This window comes from Trifolium pratense, linkage group LG4, assembly GCF_020283565.1.
Source record: "Trifolium pratense cultivar HEN17-A07 linkage group LG4, ARS_RC_1.1, whole genome shotgun sequence".
NCBI classification, from domain to species: Eukaryota; Viridiplantae; Streptophyta; class Magnoliopsida; order Fabales; family Fabaceae; genus Trifolium; species Trifolium pratense.
In genome coordinates this window covers 15,167,320-15,192,226 of record NC_060062.1, presented here as the reverse complement: position 1 = coordinate 15,192,226, position 24,907 = coordinate 15,167,320, and the positions used below count along the sequence as shown (strand labels likewise).

The window sequence follows — 24,907 nt, the reverse complement described above, 5'->3', positions numbered from 1 at the left end:
ATCAAATATTAAAACCGGTTTGGTTTTCACAAATTCAGTTTTCAAAATTGGTTTTAGAAAATTGGTTTTATAAAAAATTCAGTTTTCAATTCTAGAGGAAAAAAAGTAAGACAAGAGGTAGGTCGATATCCTTAATCTATCCTATAGTATAATATGCCTTGCTCAAATCAACATGATACCTTTGAGATATCCCCAATCCATCCTATCATATGTCTTGGTCATATCAATTTTAAGCGCCACTTCCCCCAACTAACTTTTGTCTTACTCTTCAAATAATGAATAATTTCAAAAGCAAATTAAAACATGTTTATTGTTGTTTTAATTAATTTCATAATAAACTTTAGAATATTATTACAACAGTAAAAATGTGAGTATATGTGGGATCGATATTTTATTATTACAACAGTAATCTGTGTGCTTGCGGAGAACCTGTCAACTTCCAGAAGAAAGTTGCAGAACAAAAATGATATGAATCACACAAAAAAAATACATATTTTTTCCTTTTGTTTTACTTCCTCTAAAAAATAATTAAAAAACGTAAGAAACAATAATAATTCACAAAAAAATGTCATGTCAACGTTAAAATCCTCCATGATAATGGTGTAGTAAGTAAATTAATTCAACGTCAAGTCAGCTATTTTGTGTATTGTGTTAAAATGAGGGACTAAAACGATAGAAATCAGACATTACAAAGGTAAATCGTAAAGATTGTTTTCAGCAACAAAAACTCAAATTCACCTACTTTACAGGAATGAAAATCAAATTTTACCCATAAAATTATTGGTATCTTCCAGGAATCAAATCCATCACAAACATGATCGATTTTCAAGTTGATAAAAAAGTGACAAACTGACGAAAATTGAATCTCCCTCCATCAAAGAGAGAATTTTAGACGGTGAAATTAAGTCAATAATATAATACCATAGTAGTATAAAAAAATATTCAAAAATATTTAGCAGGGACCGTGGCCTCTGTTGGTCCCCCTTCTAGCTCCGTCCCTGACAACATCTGGTACTAGGATGCCAAAAATGTCCATTTATATATATTTTTTGAAGTAGTTTATTTCTCAATTATTACAATTGCAATTATCCAACAATATTACACTCTCCGGAACAATATGCTTTTTCTCATACATTATTTTTTGTTTTTATCTTAAAACCTAATATCTTCTTCATGCAGGGCACGAGTACTTACACACTAGTTTTATTCAAAAACACCGACTAAAATAATAAGAGGCATGTCCAACCATTTTGGAGGTAATATTTAATTTGAAAATTATTTCTTGTGATACTTGAGGAAGCCAGGAATATGTGTATTCATCATATAGTCTGTCCAGTCAATTCTAGTAGGGTCAAAGTTCAGTTCATCATTCTCTATCTTAAGACTTTTTGTTGCCATTCGCAAAATTTCAACGTTGGTATCATCAAAGCTGAAATGAAAAATAATAATAGTGTATTAATTAATTGTTTTCGTCATTGTGAAGTAAATTAGTTCAGACATATTCATCTGAATTCATATATAAATAAATATCTATTTTTATAATTCATTAAATAACTGATGTATTTGTTTCATAATCTAAAAAATGAATTTTTATTTATATAAAACTGAAAGGATTATCAAATTTTCTAATGGAAAGCCATAAAATTACGTACACGGACTTAAAAAATACATATGGTTGGTATAGTTTTGCCAATTGCTGATGCACTCTAAATTTTCTACTAGTGTTATCATAAACATCTTGGAAGCTCCGTCGACAAATTTTGTTCACCAAATATAAGACCTTCAAAACATATCAAATATGTACAAATTTTATCACATTTTATAATCAATCAAATGTGTACAAATGTTTAATTATCATAGAATATGGCATTGGCTAACATGGAAGACTTCAACAAGTCTCTCATGTTGTGAATATTATTATAATAAATACGAATTTTACAAAATTCACCGTTGAATTGAAAATTTATATCATATAGATCATCCATAATTTTTTTTTAAAAAATTGAAAATTATTTGATATGTTATTGAGACTTATCAAGATTAACGATATTCAATTAAAACTCATAAACTGTTAATTTTGATGGGTCTCAATAACATATAAAATGATTTTCGATTTCTTTGAAAAAAATATGGATGATCTATACAATATAAAGTTTCAATCCAACGGTAGGTTTTGCAAAATTCGTATTCGTTATAGTAGAATTGATCACTTGTGCATGGTGAAAGACTTAATGAAGTCTTTCACCATAGAACTCGTCAATATAATAATTTAAAAGTAAAATACATTCATAAAGTCTTTAAGTTTTATGTTTGTAATAGATAACATTTTAAGTTTTTTAAGTAACAAAATTGTGTTTTAAGTTTTACGTTTGTGGTCATTTAAGTTTTTTAAGTAACAATTAAAAAGAAGAACCTAGATGTTACAAACTTACAAACTTAAAGGATCAATTAGTTACTTAAAAAACTTAACGGGCCTATCTGTACAAATGTAAAATTTAAAGGATCTATTTGTTATTTAAAAAATCTAAAGAATTTATCTGTTACAAACGTAAAACTTAAATGACCTATAGATACATTAATCTCCTAAAAAAAATGCTATAATAGTATTAATTAAGCATACCTGTAGTAGCAAGACATATCGGATTATCATAAAAATGTTGAAAGCAGCAAAACTATTCACCACAAGTACCTTGGAAGTGATTATTGGCTTTCCATTTTGATTTATGCAAGGGTTATTTTTGAAATAATTATGGCTAATATTGCTTAAATCAATATATTTGAGAGGATTTCTTAATGATGAAGAAACATGGTAGATGAAATTCTTAGGAGGTTTATGTGAATGAATAAAAATGGCTGTAATCACACAATTGATGACCATGTCTGCAGGTATCTGCATATTATCATTTCTTTTTTTTTTGGCTTTCGCACTGGTTCCGACCCACCAAAGGTGGACGACTAATCCAGCTCGTGCGTAGAGGCTGCATATTATCATTTCAATGTAATGTTAAATAACACATAAAAATGAATGTGTTAATTAATAAATACAATATGAATCGAAAAAAGCTGCATTTAAAGTAATTCTACTAAATGTTAGGTAAACTAATTTTTTATATTCAATAATATAAACGGGGTCTCTAATTGTCAATTTGTTTGCTTAATTAAGTACACTCTTTAGGGTGTGTTTGGTTCTTAAAAAAATTATGAAGAGAGAAATAGGTGAGAGAGTATAAAGGTTCGTCTGACCCAGCTTTTTTTAGAGCTTATACAAACAGCATATGTAATATAAATTAGGTTTTATGTTATTTTATAAGTTCACACTAGTGAAAATTGTAATTTTATAAGTTATTTTATCATAAACTACCTTGACAAAACTTATAATAATATATAAAAATTGCAACTGTTTGCATAAGTTCTAAAAAAAGCTAGACCAAACGAGCCCTAAGAAGAAAGAAAAAAAATGAGAAACAAAGTAGATTGAACTTTGAAGGTATTGTTTGTTATAAAAGATAGAGGACAAAAAAAAAAGAAGAGAGGGGTATTGTTTAAATATGAAAGTATCAAAATATCTTGACATTGAAAAACAGCATATAAATAATTTTTTACTATTTATCTTCTGAAAAAAAATATTTTACTATTTATTTGTTAATTTTAATTATGATAATTAAATCATTAAATAAAGTAAATGTATTATTTAACTTTTTATTTTTTTTGACTAATTATTTAACTTTTTATTGAACTTATATATTTAAATATATTTGCTTGGGTTACAGCCAAAAAAGGACTGGTTGTATTTGGGCTGCTGTTTTTGAGGTCTGGTCCGTCAGAAGTAATTTCAGCATCAATTTTAGTCCCTAATTTTTTCAACATCAATTTTAGTCCATTCTAGTATCATTATGAGAAAAAAATGTAATATTAGCATCAATAAGGCTCAAGCTCGATCTGAGCCGGCCGAATGATGGCGGCGCACGTATGTGCAGAGTCTTCCATTTACAAAATTGGGTATCCTTAGAGCACATATCAAGTAAAGTAGTCGCTCTCATATATAAATACTACTAAGGTATGTGTTCCCTCCCATATGAAACTTAAATGAACTTTTTTCAATTTACCCTACACACTTTGTTCAACACTTATGTTTATGATCTTTACCAATTTTCTCTCCAAATACCAACTTGTTCCAACATATAGAACGCTTTAATTTTTAACAATTATTTCAAAACAATATGGTAAAATAGAAAATCCAAATACTACACTTACCGCATCTATAATTGTGTTGGGATTACCAATGAAGAATTTCAATTTCCCTTTACCATAGCTATATATCGCACTGTCAATAGTTCTGCAAACAAAATTAAAATAATTTGTTAAGAAATGATGATTCCTATATAAAAAGAAACAAACATATGATAAAATCTTGTGGGATTTGGTAGATCAATTTTAGGGCCGACAAAATATATTGTGTGGTCTAAAACAACATTAAAATGAGGTTTTTTTATATTGCTTCCGTTTTTTCAAGTGTCTTTTGACGTTAAAAAAAAATGAGATTTAGCGTTCCTATTTAATTGTTATTTTGGTATTTTAATGGTACGATTTATCAATTACTCTTATCATTTTCAATATAACTAATTAATGCTATATTATTTGCAAAAACTGAATTATTTTTTATAATTTTTTTTGGTATATAACATATTAAATTTTTGTTTTTCTTGTGTACACAATATATTAAATTTATTGGAAAAATAAAGTGTGTGCAAAAAATAGGAAGATAAAGTGCAAAAATACAATTTGTTAATTTAGTGTTATTATTCTAAAAAGACTCTTAAAGAAACGAAGGGACTATTATTTTTTAAAAATTAATTTTACAAAACAAATTAAAAATAAAAAACATTATACTTTTAAATAATTAAACATAATAATAAAAAATATTATTAAAATATGAACCAAAAATAAAACATGGTTCTACTTTATTTTATATATGTTTTATTACTTAAGTTTAACTCTAATTTAATTTGTTTGTTTTTATTTTTTATTATTTTTTTATAAGTTAAGAGAATAGCGAGGTATCAAAGGAACTTTAAGAATACTATTTAAGGCACACCCAAAGACCCCGTCTACCATAGTCTCATAATAATATATAATAAAAAATAAAAAAAAAAGTACAAGAGAAATAAGAACCGGGCGGACATAAGTACAACTTCATTTATAAATTATAAAAGCAATTTTAAAGAAATGAAAATCCACAACAGTGGAGCACAGTAGTAAATCATTCATGCCTGCGACCTCATTATGAGTATTTACACTTCCTGCCCTGTGAACTTATTATCATAAATTTGGAAGTCAGGGTATGTTTAATTATGCTTGGTTGTAATGACAATATTATTGTTATGTTTAATTATGTTTATGTTAAGTATTTATATTATGTTTTTAATTAAATTTTAATATTTTTTTGTCAGAATAAAATTATATTTAATATTTTTTAATTATTTATTATGCAGTATATTTTTTTAAAAAAATTAAATTATTAAAACTCGATTTTAAAAAAAAATTTAATAATTTAATTATTTAAAAATCAATAATATTGATTTTTAAATAATTAAATTATTAAATTATTTTTTAAAAATCAAGTAAACATTACTGACGGCTGCAGTCCGCCAGGAATTCACCCTCGAATTTCGTTATTGGCGGCTGCAGGCCGTCACAAATGAGGGTGCTTTTTGATTTGACTATTGTGGATTATTGGTGGCTCCAGGCCGTCAGTAACGTTATTGATGATCCTGGGCCGCCAGTAAACATTACCGGCGAGTAAATTGCAGAGGGCCCTTGACCGTCAGTAATGCATGCAATTTTGACGAAATTTGTGCATTATTGAGGGCTTTTGGCCGCCAGTAATACCTTATTTTCTTGTAGTGAGGCGTATATAAAATAAACATAAAATTATTTGGAGGCTTAATGAGCTTTAAGAAAATTGGGCTTTTTTGTAAGGTTGTCTTATATTTGGGTCGGCCTAATCAAATTTTTGAGTTTATGGTTATATATAGGAGTTCAAATAGTTAAAATAAAGGTTTAAATATGGTGAAAGGGAATATGATTAAAATAAAATAAGAATAATGTAGATATACCTTAAACCTTCAATCCAACCGGGGAAAGGATCTTTTCTTGTACTAGTTACTATTGTGGGGCGTATAATAATCAAAGGTATATTATCTTTATGATGCACTAAAAGCATCTCTCCCATTGCTTTTGTGAATGTATATGTATTTGGCCAACCGTGAAAATTTGCTCTAATTTTAAATTGGATCACAAATAATTAAATATATATTAGATTCATAACCATACGATATATATATAAAAGAATTTCAGAAAAGAATAAAAAAGAAACAACACAATAAGAATTTGGTGAACCTTTCCATTCCATAATCTTTCATTGCAAATTTTGTTGTATTTTCATCTACTTTCATTGCTTTGAGTTCAGCTAATTTTCTCTCTATCAAATCCATTTCTTTGTGTATGTCTAATTTAGAGTCCTCTTTCAGGGATTGACCCATCTCAAATGGTTTCTCTCTTAAAATTCCATGTCCATCCTTAGCATCTCCGCATACATATGCTAGAATAAATGAATATATATCCAAAGAAGTTACAATATATGTCATAATTAATTATAAGAAAAATAAATATAAGAAAATACCAAGAGAAAAAAAACGAATATAAAGAGGAAAAAAAATGAAACTGATCTCCAATTTTATATATTTCTCTAACTTGTGATTTTTGGAATTTTGGTTAAATACTTTACCGGTCGATATGTGCACAAAAGCCTTTATTCTTTTACAATTCTTTGCCATGTTCAAGGCATGTAAAGCACCTTTGGTATTAACATCCATCAATATGTCAAATCTATAGAGAAATGGAATATTAGATTTCAAATGATTAAATTTATGTGACAATAATTATATTTATCTTCTTAATTTTATTTATGAAAATTAGATTTTACCTTTCATTAAATTTGGTAGATGCAGCAGAATGGACAAAAAAGTCTATCTCTTCTAATATCTCATTTTTAATCTTTTCATCTTTTATTCCCAAATTTTCAATAGCAACATCACCTGCTATTGTCACAACCTTCTTTGATATGAAAGAACCGAAATTTTCACCCAATTTGTCTCGTAGTACGCGAAATAAATCACTTTCAAAAACCTGTAATTGGACAATTTAAGAAATGCATGTTAGAAAACTAAAAACTTATATACAAAAAAAGACACTTATAAAACATGTTATATATTTTTGGTCTATCTAATATCAACTTTTATTATTAGTCTCTAAATTTTTTCTGCGTACTTTGATTCATCTAAATTTTCTGTTTTCAATTTTAATCCCTTCTTTTTATTAAATAGTTAAATTGTTAATCTAATAATATTTTAATATCATAATAATGATATGTCATAATAAAAACAAGCCATTTGAAACTTATTACATGAATTTTTGTAAGACAACAAAGATGAAAATTGAAAACAAGCTGCCCCACGGTGGTAAAGTCTCATATTGTGTGTTGGCCGAAGTTACAATAGTTACATTGAACCTTCGAATATGTTTGAAGATCTTGAAATAAATTTAGAGGACCAAAGATTGAAGAATTTTTTCAAATGGACAAAAAATTAAATTTGACATTTTTAGAAGGATTCAAAATATATTAAACCCTAAGAATATATTAAACCCTATTTGATGATAACATTTTAAATATTTTATTTTAAATAAATTTTCAACCTTTATATAATAAACTTAAATAATAAATAAAATTCAATAGACCCAAGAGCACTTAGATGAGATGGCGCGAGTCTCTTCTCCTGGGTTTGATCCCTGACTTGGGCATGCAGCAGTGTTAAAACTCTTAGGGAGAGTTTGACACTCATTTGGGTCCCACAAGGCTCGAGAGATTAGTCTCTGCAGTTGAGCGCAGAGGATACCCAGTTTACATCAAAAATAAAATTCAATAAACTCGTGCAAATGCACTGGTCTCTATCCTAGTTATTTTATTAAAAAGTTTAATAGATTTTTTTTTCGAAAAGTATTGGAAAGTGTATTGTTAAAAGTCTTTTATAGTTTGTGTGTTTTGCTGGGTCTCCGGGGAGTATTTGGTCCTCCTTTTTTTTTAGGTGTGTAGTCTTGTCCTTTGAGAGGTATATCTCTAAGTGGTTAGGTTGGAAGGTTGTAATGCCGAGGGATTTGTTTGGTCATGACGATGCTTTTTTGGGTTTGGAGGCTGGTAGGAGAGTTCATTTTGGTTTTGCTTTAGTTTGGCATGCTACTGTGTGGTCCACATGGTTATCTCACCATGATTTTATCTTTTCTTGCAATTGGCAGTCAACTTCTGTTGAGCAACTGGTGGAAAGGATTACTCTACTCTTAAAAATGGTTCCGTAGTAGAATCCTAGCCACACCTGCTCTCTTTATGATTAGGAAGTAGAACCTATTTGGTGTTGGAGCCGATAGAGCAGTGTGGAGGGGTTGGACTATAGTGGCATCACCGCTAGTTGGCAGGTTCTCTAATCATAGTCTCCTTTTTGGGCTTGATTTACTCTCAGATGGTCTAGTACCTATGTGTGTTTTCCTGTATTTGGTGATTCGACTTGATTTTCTTGTTCTCTTTTTCAATTTGCCTTTTACTTTTGTTAGTTTTTATTTTTTGGTGTATTGCTTATACCCCAAAATATTTGTACTGGATCTTGATTTCTGTATATATGTTAAAAAAATATTTTGAAATGATATTTATTTTATTCAAAATATGATATGATATTGAATTTTGTCTACAAAAGTTTAATATCTGTTTAAATTCTAGAATATCGATGTGTTCACCGAAATTGTACTGTTACAAATTATAGTCAAACATTCATATATCTTAGAAGATTGACAATGCACCTCATTTTGCAAACGTTTTTCTGCCAATTCCGTGTTGGAAGCTCTTAGGAGTAGATACATTTTTTGTATCTCTGGTTGGATCCTCAATATCTTTTCCACAAAAACTGCACACAAAGATATTTTTGACAAAGCAAACAAAGGATAAATTCAAAGATAATAATATATATATATATAGCTTCTATTTTAAATGATTTATCATATAACAAACTATGCTATATATAAAATACCTTTTGCTAAGAATCCAGTTGCCCCAGTGACTAGAATAGTCTTTCCCTTGAGGAAGTCTTGCATTATCTGAGAATCCATTAGAGAAAGAAGAAAAAGTGCTATTCAAAACTATATGTAAAGGGTTCAGATTCGGTAATGCTTATTATTGCATACCAAGTACCTTACTTATATTGTATTTTAATTTACATTTTTACTTTTAAAAAGTGAGTTCATATGCATCTTAGACATTAAATGTAATGCATTATCCTGTATCTACGCAGCCCCAAATTAGTTGTATCCACGCAGCCCCAAATTAATTGTTCAATCAGTGTGTATGAGGGGAAAATACTTATCGGTCCGGTTAACATGTGCTCTAAGGACACATGATAATATTCTAATATAAAAATATTGCATTCAATAAGTGGATGAGGAGAAAGAGAAATACTTAGGCATAATTATATATTTGAGGTGTTAGACACACATACAATAATGAATAAAATAAAATGAAAAATGAATAAAATGATGTGACTAAATTGTTTTTTTATTAATTTTATTTATTTATGTGAGTGCGCCTATATATTTGTGTCTAAATGGTGTGCCTATGCAAGACTTTCTCAAGGAGAAAATACTTAAAGGTTGTGTTAACATGTGCCCTAAAGCACATGATAAGGTATCATAATGTAGAAATATTACATTCAATCGGTGGATGAGGGGAAAATACTTAGGGGTCATGTTAACGTGTGCCTTATAGACACATGATAAGGTATCATAATATACAAACATTTACTCATTCTATTTGGCCACACTCATAAAAAAAATCATTTAATTATTTTAAAAATATATATTATTTAATTTTTTTTATCATATGTGTGACTATATATATAGAGGGACTAAATCTTATCAGACCAACCACGACTTTAATTCTCTTGCACATGTTAAGACTCTACTAGAAATGTATAATTTGGTTCCCGTGATCATAATTTAGTTGTTAGAGACATCGAATTAAATATGTAGAGATCGGATTCAAACCCTTATACTTCTATTTATTCACTTTAAAAAGTGAAATTCTAGTCACTAAATTACTTCTGTTGATCTTAAATGTGACTATATATGATCATAAGCATCATGTTAGTGCATTCGGGGCACTCATTAAGAAAGTAAAGAGTATATTATATATTAAAAATAATATTATTTATATTTTAAAACTACTGACTACACAAATTTTAAGATAATTTTTTTATTTTTGTTTCTTTAACCAATATTTCAAAGACACTAGTTAACATTTTTCACATCATAATAATATATGTAACTTATTGATCGATATGAATGCGGAGATAATTTTGAGTGGTCCTAAGGATTTGGTCATTCTATTTGGACACACACATTGTTTGATAAAGGTAGAAAGAGAAAATAATTAAATAATGTGTCATTTTCAAATAATTAAATAATATGTATTTTTATGTGAGTTTAACCAAATAGAATGATTAAATACTTCTGACCACTTAAGTATTTCTCCGTGTTGAATTAATGTAGTCCAATTTAAACGAGAACCTTCAACGTATATATGGGCAATTGTACGAGACGGATCCTCTCAATCTTTTAAGATAAATGAACACCATAAGTACTACTACCTCCATCCATAAATATAAGACTCATTGAAAAAATTAAGGAGATTAAGAAAGTGGATTGTGGTATTAAATTTGTTGACAATTGATATTATTTTACAATTTTATCTTTCAATAAAGAGAATGAGTTAATATTTTTTCTAGAGTATTTATTATAGATTATAGAAAAAGATGCACTTTAATTAGGGGTATGTTGGCAAATATATAATTAATGCACTTGAAAATTTGAACGAGTCTTATAAAATGGGACTAGAAAAATCTAAAGAAAGTCTTGGGTGTATTGGAGTAGGATTTCAAAGTATTTTAAAAGATTTTTTGCTAATAAAAAAATCAGGTGGTATACAATCAAGACTTTTATAAAATCTAAATATTCAATTAAGACAATCATGATTTTTTTTTCAGGGCAATGAAATCCGCTGTTATTCGATTGAGATTTGTCAAGACTTATAAAATGTCTCTTGGTATTCAAGAATCCATAGATTTTAGTGGATTCTTGTATGTAATAGATTTTGTGAGACTTTTTAGTTAAAAATAGACTTTTCCAACAATCTCACCAAAAGCCTTGAGACTTTTTTGAACTCTCCAAGACTTCTTACTTTCATCATCACTGTATCAAGTGTATTCTTCTTCTTTATTACTTTTGCAGTTCATCATCACTGCACCTGGTACTTTTGCAGTTAATCATCACTGCACTCGATTTATTCAACAATCTCACCAAAAGCTTTGAGACTATTTCAAACTCTCCAAAACTTTTTACTTTCATCATCACCATACCAGTTTTTTTTTTTTCTTCTTTACATCAAATATGTTTTTGCACAAAGAGAACAAAGAGAGTATAAAATTCTAATAATGAACACCTCTATTTATTTTAGGAAATGGGGAGATCCTTAATTACCCGAATTATACTTTTTTTTTTGTTTTTACTACAAGTATTATCCGCTCACTGGACCGTCTAATCTAATTCGGGAGTCGGTTCTGACATCAAATGGTTTCAACCACATCGCAGTTATAGTAATCGAACTGTGATCCTCCATACCAAATTCAGCGTCAATCAACACTGAACAAGTAACAATTAGTAACCATAATTACTTTAAACAATGTAATATATGTTTGATAGTCCAAAAATTTATCACTAAATTATAATTTTACCTTATCCTTACAAATTACTGGATATTTTAATTTTACTCCTTTTCAATTTAACTTTTTACCTTTCATTTTTTTACTTTTCCTTTTCAACTTTTTTGAAAAAAGTGTGAGCTCACCCTCCACATGAAAGTCTTTAGTTTATAAAAAATTCACCAAATAATTAACTTTTAATATGTGTTGATGTACGACTTTCAAAATTGAAATTCCCTAAAGTTAATAAACTGGAACACTTTATATTTCAGATTGTTAACTTTTGTGAATTTTATTTTTTGCAAATCGGAATACTTATAAAAAGTGCTCCCGTTATTTCTTTTCAGAATTTCAATTTTGAAAATTGTATATCGGAAGACTTTGAATGAGTATTCCGATATATTAATTATTACGAATTTCAATTTTGCAAGCCAGAAGCCCGTAACACTCAATTTTGCAAACCAGAACACATGGAAAGTATTCCAGGTGGTTAGTTTTATTGAATTTCAATTTTGTAAATTGTACACCATCGAAACACCTTTGCATAAGTGTTCCTATTTGCTATTTTTGTCGAATTTTAGAAATTCGCAAAAATTAACAAACTGAAACACTCATAAAAATGTTTCGGTTGGGTTTTCAAACCACTTGGTACTCTCTATTTTTCAAACTGGATTAGATTCTAGTAAAGTTTAAAAATTATTGATTTTAGTTTATGTACTAGGGCAAAATATAGTTGGTTCAATTAGATTTATAAGAGTGGAGGGTTAAATTGTAGAGGTGGAGGATTTTTTTTCTTGATATTCCAGTATGCATGTTACAATCTCAGTGAAGACTCAAATGTTCTTAGAATTTTGGGTTGGGACTGTTTAGCTTAATTTAACTCTATAAAATTGCTACTCTCTCCGTCCCAAATTTTTTGTTATCTTTTTAGTTTTGTCCAAATTGTTAGTCATTTTAAGAAACCAATACACAATTAGTAATATTTTACCATTCGTACCCTTACTAAAGCTAAAACATTAATTAAATATAGTTTCTCTTTCTTAATAAAGTAAGGGTAAAAATGACTTAATTTATCAATCTTTATCATTTCTTGATCTCCGTGCAAAACTCTAAAAGGAATAAAGTTTTGGGACAGAGGAAGTATGTAAGATGAAAATCATCTCTACTTATAAACTCATATAAATTTCATCTCACATTTGATGTTGAACCCATATATAGCACACCTCCTCAAGTCCACCCTATTATATTGGTATTTGGATATTAATGGTGAGTAGTCTGATAGTAGAAATCTAATAATAGATAGCCTTATAGATCTTAGAGGAGGTTTTGATACCATCTTAAAATTTTGAGTTGAGTCTCGAAACTACAAAATCAACTTAAAAAATGAAAATTGTCTCTCTATATATATAAACTGATATTTAGAACATCTCACCTCCGGAGTGAAACCTTTAACACATAAGCTTTAGTTCTTATATTCCATAATTTGGTATTTTAGAAAAGGTGAAAAAGAAAAAAACGAACAAGAACTATATATATATATATATATATATATATATATATATATATATATATATATCAAGATTGATTCAATTATTTTTTTAAACTTTAGAAACATTTTTCCCACCTTTTAGATAAACATTTGACACAGGAATAATGTTGTTATTTCAACTTTAAAATGAGTGGCATGCATTTTTTTTCAAAATAGAACACAACTTGATCTCTGCAACTCTCATTCTCTCTCTACTTTCAGTCTCTCATTTATTTTACAACTTTTTTGTGAAAAAATTATGACAAAAGAACATAAATTAAAATTAACTTCAATACTATTAATAAATTGAGTACATGGAATACATACTAATTATTTTTATTGATATTTTGACACAACTAAAACAACTTAAATAAACATTTTAGAGGTTGAAAGCCATGTCAGATACATGCCTTATTAATATAAAACATAGTTTATCCAAGAGTTGCAATTCTATTTGAATTGACTTAATTGAGCTTATCTATTTATATATGGACTTGTCAAACTGTTTGGTAGCTAGAGTTTATAGAAACATCTCATGATATGTTTATAAGTTGTTCTCAACTTATTTCTATAAACTCTCTAGGATAGCATATGAAAATCAATTATATAGAAACAATTTGACTTTATTTTATATTTTCTTATAGAAGTATATATCTAACACATAAGTACTTTTATAATCTCCTTCACTTAAGTTGTTTATTGAAATTTGTATGGCTAGTGTTGAATCTTAAGGGGTAGGTATCCATGGCGAATACTTGCTTCCCATATTTTCTCAATGTCAAACATAATGTCACCACACTCATGAACATTCCATCTTTCTAAGGCATGAATTATTCCAGCAATGCGCCAAGCACTCATTACTCTTCTTGGAAGCCAATTCTGCAGCATATTGGAGAAAGTCATTAATTAATTTAGCTTTGTTCAAAGAAAAACATTGATTTGTTTGCTAACGGTTTAAATTACCAACCTCACATGAGTGCATGTTTATGAGTGCAGGAGGAGTGATCATTGCTGGTGTATAATGGTAGAAGCAATCTTTTCGCATTTTCTTTGGAGGAAAATGAGAAAAAGGTATGAACAATGATCCTTCTGATGCTTGCATTTGCTCATCTTCATCCCATTCATCTCCAACTAACCATATCTGTTAGACTCATAATGTTACATATATGAAATAATAAGTTGCTAATTGAATCATGCATGATTTGAAACTACATTTTGTTTTTTTGTTTCATAATTAAATATCAATTATAAGTTATTTATTGAAACTTGTGGCTATAACTTAAACACACTAGTATTTCATATACAACTTTTGAAATTATGAAGTCATAGCTATAGTATAATGTAACTTCTTTTAAGATTTTTATTTTATTTTTAAGTAGTATAGGAAGCATGATCATATACAATTTGCTTTAAATTTTGTTCATTCAAATTGTCAAATGTTGATAAAAAGTTATTGAAATTAGTTAACTTTTTTTTTGACAAATGAACTTAGTTAACCTAAAATTCTAGTAATGAATGCTTTAAAACAATAAATTAACCTTAGGAGTATTGATTGATGATAGAGCCAAGCATGGATTGGACATGGTCACCCTTTGTTCAAGTTCTTTCAACTCATCCATGTATAATACAGTCACCTGTTTGCAATTTACTCTCCATTAGAATAAAATTAAATTTGAACAAATAAGTTACGAAAAACATTTTGGGTTAATCGGAATTTTGAAAATGTATCTAAAACATAACATGAATTTTAGTGCTAGTAATTCAGCAGTGCTATTTGGTACGAACATCGCTTTAACGAAAGACAAGAATTTGTGCATCTCACGTGCATTAACTCATGACATGATTATATTTTTATTTTTATTTTCAGCATGTGACATGAGTTTTCTAAAATATTAAAATAGATTCCAAGAATCTGTGCATCTCATGTTTCGTTTGTCGCCAGTTCGTAATATTAGGCATTATTCTTATAATTATATATTATATATTTATTAAAAAATAGTAAAGTCGTAGCGCTACCATTGTCAAATTTATTTTTAAAAAAATTGTAAGTCGTGTATTTTTTTTAAGACTATACTCTTTTGGTAATTAATTGAAAAAGTACTCGTTGTAGTAAAAAAAATCTCTATTAGCTTTTGTTGTCTCACGTGGCTTCATTGGATTCTCCAAAATCCAATAGGTGCCAAGAGAATATTCCCTCCATCCCAAATTATAAGGAAAAATTTTTTATTTTTTTGTCCCAAATTATAAGGGAAATATCATTTTCAACAATGTTTTTTTTCCTTAATCTTATAAAATTAAATGCAAATTGCATTTACTTTTTCTTAATAAGTGTGATTTTTGTTTTTTTTTCTTATAATTTAAGACGGATGGAGTATATTAATATGAGATGCGATCGAATTGAGGTGTTTAAGCATATCCGATTTCAGTAGTTTCTAGAACTCCCTCAAGAGAAATACTTAGTCCCTTGGGAATGTTGTTTAGCACTTCATAATATAAGAAAAATAGAAACATGTATATGCTCACATACCTGCACATTTTTACTGCATAAAGCATTAATAATGGCCAAAGCAATCTTATTAAACTTTCCTCGAAGAAGCACTTCATTGGTTCCTTTGGGAATGCTGTTCAGAATAATAGCAACAACTAAGCTACTGCCATCCACAACTTTAATGTTCATGTTTGGGTGCCTTTGAATATAAAGTGCACAGTGTGTACTAAGCTCTTGTCTCTGCGCAATCATGAAAGATTATTTTATTATTTTTAATTAACAGCAAAATATATTATTATTAATAGCCAATTTCTGTACAAGATGAACAGATGATGGAAGAAACGGAACTACAAAAACAAAGACGCCGCAATCATGAAGGATTATATTCCAATCTGAATCTTAAACAATATTGTGTGTATATATTGTAACTTACTTTCTAAAATCTACATAGATTATTTCACTTTTATGAACATTTTGATATACTTTTAAAAGATCATAACCATAATACTTCATCCGTTCCACAATGAGTGAGTCAATTAAAATATGATAGGAATATAAGTGATAGGAAGCTCGAGACAAAATAAGAAAATTAATATTTTTTTATAAAAAATAGAAAGGGGTGAATGAATTTACCTGGTTTAAAAGACCTAAACTTATCACCTTTACTCCGCTTAAATCGGCCTTCATTATTGTCTCCTCAATCATTTTTTTTACTGTTATGTTATGCTTTTTTGAGAAATACTACAAAGTAGGAAATCAAACATGTGATGTTATATATCCTTTATAGGTATAGAAAATGAAAAATCTAAAGTTCCAAATTGACGTGAGAAAAAGAAATTCATACTTGTGTTTTAAATCTTGGTAAAATCCAACATTGCACCTTGAGATCTTTGAAGGAGTTATTTTCTAAAACAAAGGCTTGTCCACTAAACCAAGTCATAAGCATAGAGAACATTGTAAAAGGCCACATTAAATTTAGGTACCATTTAGATGTTTGTGGGTTGGAGGCTAAGGAAGCAAAACCTAAGCGTAGTTGAAAGATGGAATCAAATGTTGTTAAATGAGTTAAATGCACTGCATCTGGTGATTCCTCTTGTCTATTCAAACAAGCTTCATATGTAGCATCTGAAGATGTATCAACCGTCCCATAAATGTAGTCATATATAGGCATGAAGAGTGAGTAATTGGTCCTAAATTTTGTATGATGCAACGAGTGAAACCTGTAAAATATATCAAACATTGAATGAAATACTAATGAACTTAATAAGAAAATATTATAAAGAGTCTCATGATCTTAGCTCAGTTTGATAGGTACATTTCCATTATATTTGTAGAGGGTCGGGGTTCGAACCCCGGTCATTCCACTTATTCACCTTAAGGGTGAAATTTCTAGCCACTAAACTACTTGACAAAAAAAAAATTACAAAAAAATTATGCTTTAATAAAAAAATGTTAAATATTAAGATTTTTCTAATAAATGATAAGCTCTTATTAAAAGTGAAAAATCACAAATAATATGTATTGATTTTGTTGCAAGAATATTATAAAATTTAAATCACTGTTTTCTAAAATTTAAATCATAGCATAAGTTTTTGGTATATTCAGAGCTAGACTAACATAATATGAGACCTACGACGAATATTAAAATGAGGCTTAAAAACATACGATTTTTTTGGTAAATAAAATGCAGAAAGAATAACCAAATGTGACAAATAATATGTATTAATATAGAATTTTTTGGTAAGGTTAAAAATTAATTAATAAATATTTATTAAAATTAAAATTTATTAAATATAATAAATAAAAACACTACTATAATATGAACGAACAAGACAAACATTATTTGAAGTAAAAGGTGATAGCCATGGTTTCTTCCATTTCTTGACTTACCCTTTGTTAGAAATATAAGAATTCAAGCAAATGCATGCGGAAGAATTAAAAAAGTACACTATCATACTATATTTTTTTTTGAATGGCAAATATATAATATATAAATATAGAAATGAAAACAGTACAAGAAAAAATTCAGGAAAATAAAGAGGTACCAAAAGTACACTCTATCGGAAAATAACAATATTTCTAAGGTAAAATACGAAAATAAAAGGTAAATAAAATAAGTATTATGATTACAGATTTGAGGAACTTACGATGGTGTGTAGGAGAGATACTTCAATTGGGGAAAGTAGGAGAGGAGTTTCTTAGGAAAGAACTCAAAATTGCAATGGCCCATGTTGTTCATAAAATCAATGTAAAAGATATAACCAAAAGATGCAGCCACGGATGATTTTTTTACGACCAATGTTGTCAACAATGGGATAAGAAAAAGCGTAAAATATGCCAACATCTCAGCAAATGGGTGAATCACAGCTGTCATCAACATCATCAACAACAAAAAGTTACTTCTTCCATGTAATACATTTAACCATTTTAGGAGGATTAAGAGAAATATATAACTGAAATAGAAAGAATAATATTTTCTTTTGAAAAGAGAAAGAATATTTTTTTATGACAGATTGAAAAGAGAAAGAATAATAATTTTATTAAAGGTTAAATTGTACTTTTAGTAATTAATTGTAAGTTGGTATTGTGGTGATTGGTCCTAGATTTAGGGTCCGTTTGGCCAGATTTTTTTACCGTCTAAAAGCTACTTTTAGAATAATGTAAAAAGTAGGAGCTTTATAAATAAAGTTAAAATCATTTGGTAATTTTATTTTTTTTGCATCTTAAAGCTAATTTTAAGTTAAAAGTTGTTTGATAAAATATTTTAATAAAACTTTGATTTTATTTGGAAGGATTAAATAAGTTAAGTTGACATAAATATATCAATTTTTTTTAGTCTCTTTGAAAAAATTCAGCAAATTTTGGTTCCAAAATACCTTCTGTCATGAGAGAAAACATTTTTGTGGGAGAGATTCTTATACTCTTTAAAAAATAAGAAGGCTACACATAAATTACACCTTACAATAGATACTATGATAAAAAAAAAAAAAAAATTCTCTATTAAATAATAATCTCGTAAAAACAATACAAACAATTTTCTTAATTTATGTGAATTAGTTAACAAAGTCCTATATTTAACAAACTTCTATATTTGGAATGGAATATTAAGGTATGTCATTCCTACTCGTGAGGCAAATATTTCTCAAAGAAAAAATGTGAACAGGTACGATGCGACACAATACTGCTGGAGAATAAAAAGATAAGTCAATTCTAATATAGACCACTTCATCAAGTGGTCCATAGTGGTCCATAGTGGACCAGTCACGAATAATATTATAATGAATACGAATTTTACAAAATTCATCGTTGGATTGAAAGTTCCGTGAAGTAGTTTCAAAGTAGCTATCAACTCCTTTTGTTAAGCTCCTTCTATTCAGTTTTTTACATATCAAAATAAGTTCTTTTTTCCATTAAGTATTTAATTTATATTGTGTTTGGCCTACCTTCTACTTAAAAATATAAAAAAGTAGAGAAAAAAAAGGCCAAACGGTATCTTAGTAGAGATGACTACAGTTCAATTCCCACAACTGTAATTGGAATGGGTTGAAACTATTCGATATCAAAACTGACTTCGGAATCAGATTAGACAATCTAATAAACTGGATTGTAGTAAAACAAAATAAATAAAAAACTTCTTTTGGTCATTTAACGTCAAAATAAGTTAAGGATTACAAGAGCAATTTATCATATATATATATATATATATATATATATATATATATATATATATAGGGGAGGGATCAAATTACACCGGTGTAACATTTGAGTAATGTCACACCGCTCAATAACGTTTCAACGAATACAAATTTTACAAAATCCACCGTTGGATTGAAAGTTTATATCATATAGATCATTCATGTTCAATTTTACAAAAAACTAAAATCGTTTGATATGTTATTGAGACCGATCAAGATTAACACTTTATGTGTTTTTATTGAATACCGTTAAGTTTGATCAATCTCAATAACATATCAAATGATTTTATATTTTTATAGAATTGAACATGAATGATCTATATGATATAAACTTTCAATCCAACGGTGGATTTTGTAAAATTTGTATTCGTTGAAGCGTTATTGAGCGGTGTAACATTACTCAAATGTTACACCGGTGTAATTTTTTATGGAAATATATGAAGTCAACACAATGAAAATTGAAATATTTCACTTTTTGAATAAATCTTTTTTTTAAATATAATGCTTAAAGAGTACCTAGAGACATTCGTTCGAAAGACTGATTAATTAAATAAAGGAGAATGTTAACTTGTGCCCTTAAGGCACATGTTAAGGAAGCAAAAATAGAAATTATTAAATGCTAATTTGTGCATTTTGACTTTTGAAGTATTAAATTTCTTGTACAATTAAATGTTGAATTTCTATTTTGGTATATCTTAACATATGCCCTAAGGGCACATGTTAACAAGACCATTAAATAAATATAAGGTTTGACAAAATTTTATAGAGAAAAAAAAAATCAAAATCTATATGATAATACCAGTGATAGGCTCTGTGACAATTGAAGAATGATGATGAGAATGATATCGAGAATATAGATAATGATGATGAAGTGCTCTATGTAGCCAATAGTATAAGAACTCCACTGGTCCAGCATGCAAAATAGTTGTAAGAACCACACCATCTGTTCTCCACCATGGTAAGTTTGCAGCCATAGGAAATAAGACAAACACTCATTTTTTTGTCCCTCACTGAACTACAAAGACAATTTTTTGTCCACAGTACAACTATAAAAAATACAAAAATACTCATTTTAGTTTCAAATATAAAAATATTATCGTTATATGTCTCTTCAATACAGTTTTATCCTACCCTATATTATCTTATTTTGTTCTATATTATTCTATTCAATGTTTGCTATTTTACTAACAAAACACCCAATAACTTATAAGTGGTTGCTATGATTGACATTCATAAATATGGGCTGCTAAGAGGTGGGGTTTTAGCCTTATCAATAACACAGCATATTTCCATAATTTTTTTATCAATCACACAATATATTTCATTCATTTTTGAATGATTTTTGACTTTTTAGTATCCCTAAAGAATTTTTTTGTTTCACATTGATCTCTCAAAAAGATAAATTTTAAAATTTTGGTTTCACATTGATCTTTAATAATTAAATTTTTTGGTTTCACATTGATCTCTCATAAAGATAAATTAATTATTAACTTTAATTTTTAGAAAAAATTGATTTTATAAACGAGAGAACTAAAAGTTAATTTTTTTTTATTTGATTTTCAGTACTAGTATTCAGCCTACTGGACTACCTAATATGACTGGTTTTCAGCCCATTGAATTTACTTACCGCCTAATTTGGTTTTCAGACCCCTTCTAACGTTTATGTGACATTTTTTGTTTATCTAGTCAACCAAAATTTAACAGTAGAGACCAACATTGAAAACATAAAAAACGTGGGGAACTAAAAATATAATATAAAAATATAGGGACTATTTTTAGAAGTCCGCCAAATTATAAGCACTAAAAACATATTTAATTTTTTTTTTCAAACATCAACCTAAAATAATAAGAGGCGTGTCCAATCATTTTGGAGATAACATGTGCCTTAAAGGCACATGTTAACAAGATCCTTTTCTGCCAGTGTTATCATAAACATCTTGGAAGCTCCCTCGACAAATTTTGTTCACCAAATATAAGACCTTGAAAACATATCAAATATGTACAAATGTTTAATTATTATTATAATATATACATCTACAAGTTAAATCTTTTAAATTTTATGTTTATAACATATAGGTAGGATGATTGATGGTTGTGATGTAAAAATTGAGGAAAAAAAAATTGAGGATCCATTCTCAGGTAGGACCTAGATGTTATAAATTTATAAATTTAAAAGATTTATTTATTACTTAAAATTAAAAAATTTAAAGGAATTATATATTACAAATGTAATACTTAAATGATATATTTGCTATTTAAAAACTATTCACCACAAGTACCTTGGAAGTGATTATTGGCTTTCCATTTTGATTTATGCAAGGGTTATTTTTGAAATAATTGTGGCTAATATTGCCTAAATCAATATATTTGAGAGGATTTCTTAATGATGAAGAAACATGGTAGATGAAATTCTTAGGAGGTTTATGTGAATGAATAAAAATGGCTGTAATCACACAATTGATGACCATGTCTGTAGGTATCTGCATATTATCATTTCAATGTAATGTTAAACAACACATAAAAATGTACTCCCTCCGTCCCATATTATAAGCAAAAAAAATTACTTTTTCATGTCCCAAATTATAAGCAAAAAAAACTAACTTTTATCATTTTCAAGATAAACTTTTACTTAATTTACTCTCTCTCTTCTTTTCCCCATAATCAATAACCAATAAAAACTGTTTTTACATCTTCCCATGAAACTTATTTCAACAAACACACAAAAAGTCAACTTGAAATTATCATATTTTACTTTTCTTAATAAGTGTGAAATTTTTTTTTTTTGCTTATATTATGGGACGGAGTAGTATGTGTTAATTAATAAATAAGTATGAATTGGAAAAAGAAAAAAAAAACTGCATTTAAAGTAATTCTACTAAAAGGTAGGTAAACTAATTTTTTATATGCAATAATATAAACTGTATCTTTAATTGTCAATTTGTTTACACTTTTTAGGGTATATTTTGTTCTTAAAAAAATTGTGAAGGGAGTAATAGGTAAAACCGTAAAAGAGTACAAGAAGAAAGAAAGAGATGAGAAGTAAGTAGATTAAATTTTGAAGGTATTGTTTGTTATAAAAGAAATATAAGAAAAATAGAAGAGAGGGCAATGTTGATTAAATATGAAAGTACCAAAATATCTTTGACATTGAAAACACCTTCCTATGAATAATATTTTACTATTTATTTGTTAATTTTAATTCAGATAATTAAATAAATTATTAAATAAAGTAAACGTATTATTTAACTTTTTATTAAATATTTAATTAAATAAAAAAGTTAAATAAAAATCAAGGCAATTTTTTTATAGCGTAACAAATTTAAAATGCAAGGCAGTTTAAAAGATTTAGGTAAGTGTATCACTTTTTATTAAACTTATATATTTGACTATATTTTTATTAATAGTTTTTTAATTAGATGAAAATATTATATGTTTATTTTGATATTATATTTTAAAAAATAACATAATTTCATTGACAGCAGGCCAAACCAAAGCCCAATGGGCTAGCATGGTCTAGCCCAATTTCCATGTGACCTAAAAGGGTTAAGGCCAAAAAAGGATCGATTGTATTTGGGCTGCCGTTTTTTAGGCCTGACCCATCAAAAATAAATGTAATTTTCAAAAAATAGTTCCAGCCACAATTTTAGTCCTTGCAGTTTTTCAGCATTAATTTTAGTCCCTTCTAGTATCATTATGAAAAAAAAATGTAATTTCAGCATAAATAAGGCCCAAGACCGATTTGAGCAGGCCGCGGCGACGGTGCAGCCCTTGAGGCACATACCAAGAAGCCACCTTCCATATATAAATTCCTACTAGGGCACGTGTTCTCTTTAATGTAGGACTTAAATGAGCCTTTCCAATTCACACTACACACTTAATTAATTCAATACTTATATTTATTTCTTTATCAAGTTTTTCTCCAAAGTACCAACTCATTCCAACATATATAACGCTTTAATTTTTAACAATTCTTTCAAAACCATATGGTAAAAAAGAAAATCCTAATACTACACTTACAGCAAGACACCCAAATTTCTCTTGGGCCAATGCTCAGAATCAACAGAAAGCTCCTGAAAAGCCTCAAAACACCAGTCAACTGGAGGCAATTTTGAAGACCTTCATGCAAGACACTCAGAAGTTTGCTGGAGAGGTGAAGAGTCAGATCTTATCTCAAGGAGTTAGTATCAAAAATATGGAAAACCAGGTTGGGCAAATAGCTACTGCACTTAGCTCGAGACCAAGTGGAGCTTTGCCTAGTACAACTGAAACCCCTGCATCCACTTCCAAGGGAAAGATACTTGCAAAGTTATATATGGCTTAAGAAGTGGAAGGGAGTATGAAAGACCTAGTGGGGGGGACATTATCACTCAAGCTGTTCAAGAAGATAGTGTTGAGCCTACAACAGAAGACAACTCTGCTACTCAGCCAAAGCAGACATTATCTCCAGACACACCCAAGAAGAAAGGTCCTGAATCTGAACAGAAGTCTATTGTCGATAAGACTACTATTGACACTGAAGTTGCATCTAGCAGCCCAGTTCTGACCAGAGAAAGGCCACCTCCACCGTTTCCTCAGAGACTTAGAAAAGCCAAAGAAGAGAAACAGTTTGATAAGTTTATTGCAATAATGAAGCAGTTACACATCAACATTCCCCTGATTGAGGCAATTCAACAAATGTCTAATTATTCCAAGTTTATGAAGGATGTGTTAACTAAGAGGAGGAGGATTGGTGAATTTGAAACAGTTGAACTCACTCAAGAATGTAGTCAAATGGTTCAAGGAAAGATCCCACCAAAGTTGAAAGATCCTGAGACTTTTACTATTCCTTGTACTATTGGTGATGTTCATGTGGGGCAAGCCTTATGTGATCTTGGAGCATGCATCAACCTTATGTCATTATCTGTTTTAAAAAAGCTAGGCATTGGTGCTGCAAGGCCAACAACAGTCACACTTCAATTAGCTGACAGAAGTATTTGTTATCCTCAAGGAAAGATTGAAGATGTGCTAGTGAGGGTTGATAAATTTATCTTCCTTGCTGATTTTATCATCATGGATTTTAGTGCTAATATTTCATATCTTATTCACATGAACTCAATAAAAAGAATTATTAAATAAAAAATTCCTTTGTCAACTATGAAGTCCTTCACAAAAATTAATGTAAAATTAAATATTATATATTTTATGTTATAGACTTGTGAGATATTATGAGAGATATTTTGAAGTTTCACTCCCAATTTAATTGAAGTTTCAACTTGTTCTTGCAGCCCCGGTAAGAGATATTTTGGAGATATCAATTTAATTGAAGTTTGTTCTTCCATCCGGCGACAAAAGAGAAACTAAG

At 28.6% G+C, this 24,907-nt stretch overlaps 2 protein-coding genes across 2 annotated transcripts; both read right to left on the bottom strand.

Annotated features, from left to right (window-relative positions):
• Positions 1–1,151: 1,151 nt before the first annotated feature.
• Positions 1,152–9,250, bottom strand: LOC123921874 (fatty acyl-CoA reductase 1-like). Its single transcript, XM_045974579.1, has 10 exons — positions 9,135–9,250; positions 8,908–9,011; positions 6,986–7,188; positions 6,788–6,888; positions 6,400–6,601; positions 6,117–6,278; positions 4,255–4,336; positions 2,621–2,890; positions 1,653–1,780; positions 1,152–1,429 (listed from the first exon to the last, which is right to left on the bottom strand). Exons 1-10 carry the CDS (start codon positions 9,211–9,213, stop codon positions 1,276–1,278), a joined length of 1,485 nt encoding a protein of 494 aa, XP_045830535.1. The 5' UTR covers positions 9,214–9,250; the 3' UTR covers positions 1,152–1,275.
• A 4,547-nt stretch (positions 9,251–13,797) lies between these two features.
• LOC123922160 (very-long-chain aldehyde decarbonylase CER1-like) lies at positions 13,798–22,034 on the bottom strand. The gene is made up of 10 exons (XM_045974906.1): positions 21,846–22,034; positions 21,194–21,248; positions 20,366–20,557; positions 18,019–18,238; positions 16,716–17,091; positions 16,505–16,612; positions 15,911–16,111; positions 14,922–15,017; positions 14,351–14,524; positions 13,798–14,262 (listed from the first exon to the last, which is right to left on the bottom strand). The coding sequence occupies exons 1-10, from the start codon at positions 22,032–22,034 to the stop codon at positions 14,098–14,100; spliced, it is 1,776 nt and encodes a 591-aa protein (XP_045830862.1). The 3' UTR covers positions 13,798–14,097.
• Positions 22,035–24,907: the final 2,873 nt, after the last annotated feature.

Coding starts and splice junctions, on each gene's coding strand:
- LOC123922160 (XM_045974906.1), bottom strand. CDS start 22,034: ATGGTCATCAATTGTGTGATTACAGCCATTTTTATTCATTCACATAAA. Junction 18,239..20,365: donor TGTCACAGAGCCTATCACTG/GTATTATCATAT, acceptor TGTTGATGACAG/CTGTGATTCACCCATTTGCT. Junction 17,092..18,018: donor TATCTCTCCTACACACCATC/GTAAGTTCCTCA, acceptor TATATTTTACAG/GTTTCACTCGTTGCATCATA.
- LOC123921874 (XM_045974579.1), bottom strand. CDS start 9,213: ATGGATTCTCAGATAATGCAAGACTTCCTCAAGGGAAAGACTATTCTA. Junction 9,012..9,134: donor AACTGGATTCTTAGCAAAAG/GTATTTTATATA, acceptor CTTTGTGTGCAG/TTTTTGTGGAAAAGATATTG. Junction 6,279..6,399: donor AAAGATTATGGAATGGAAAG/GTTCACCAAATT, acceptor ATTTAAAATTAG/AGCAAATTTTCACGGTTGGC.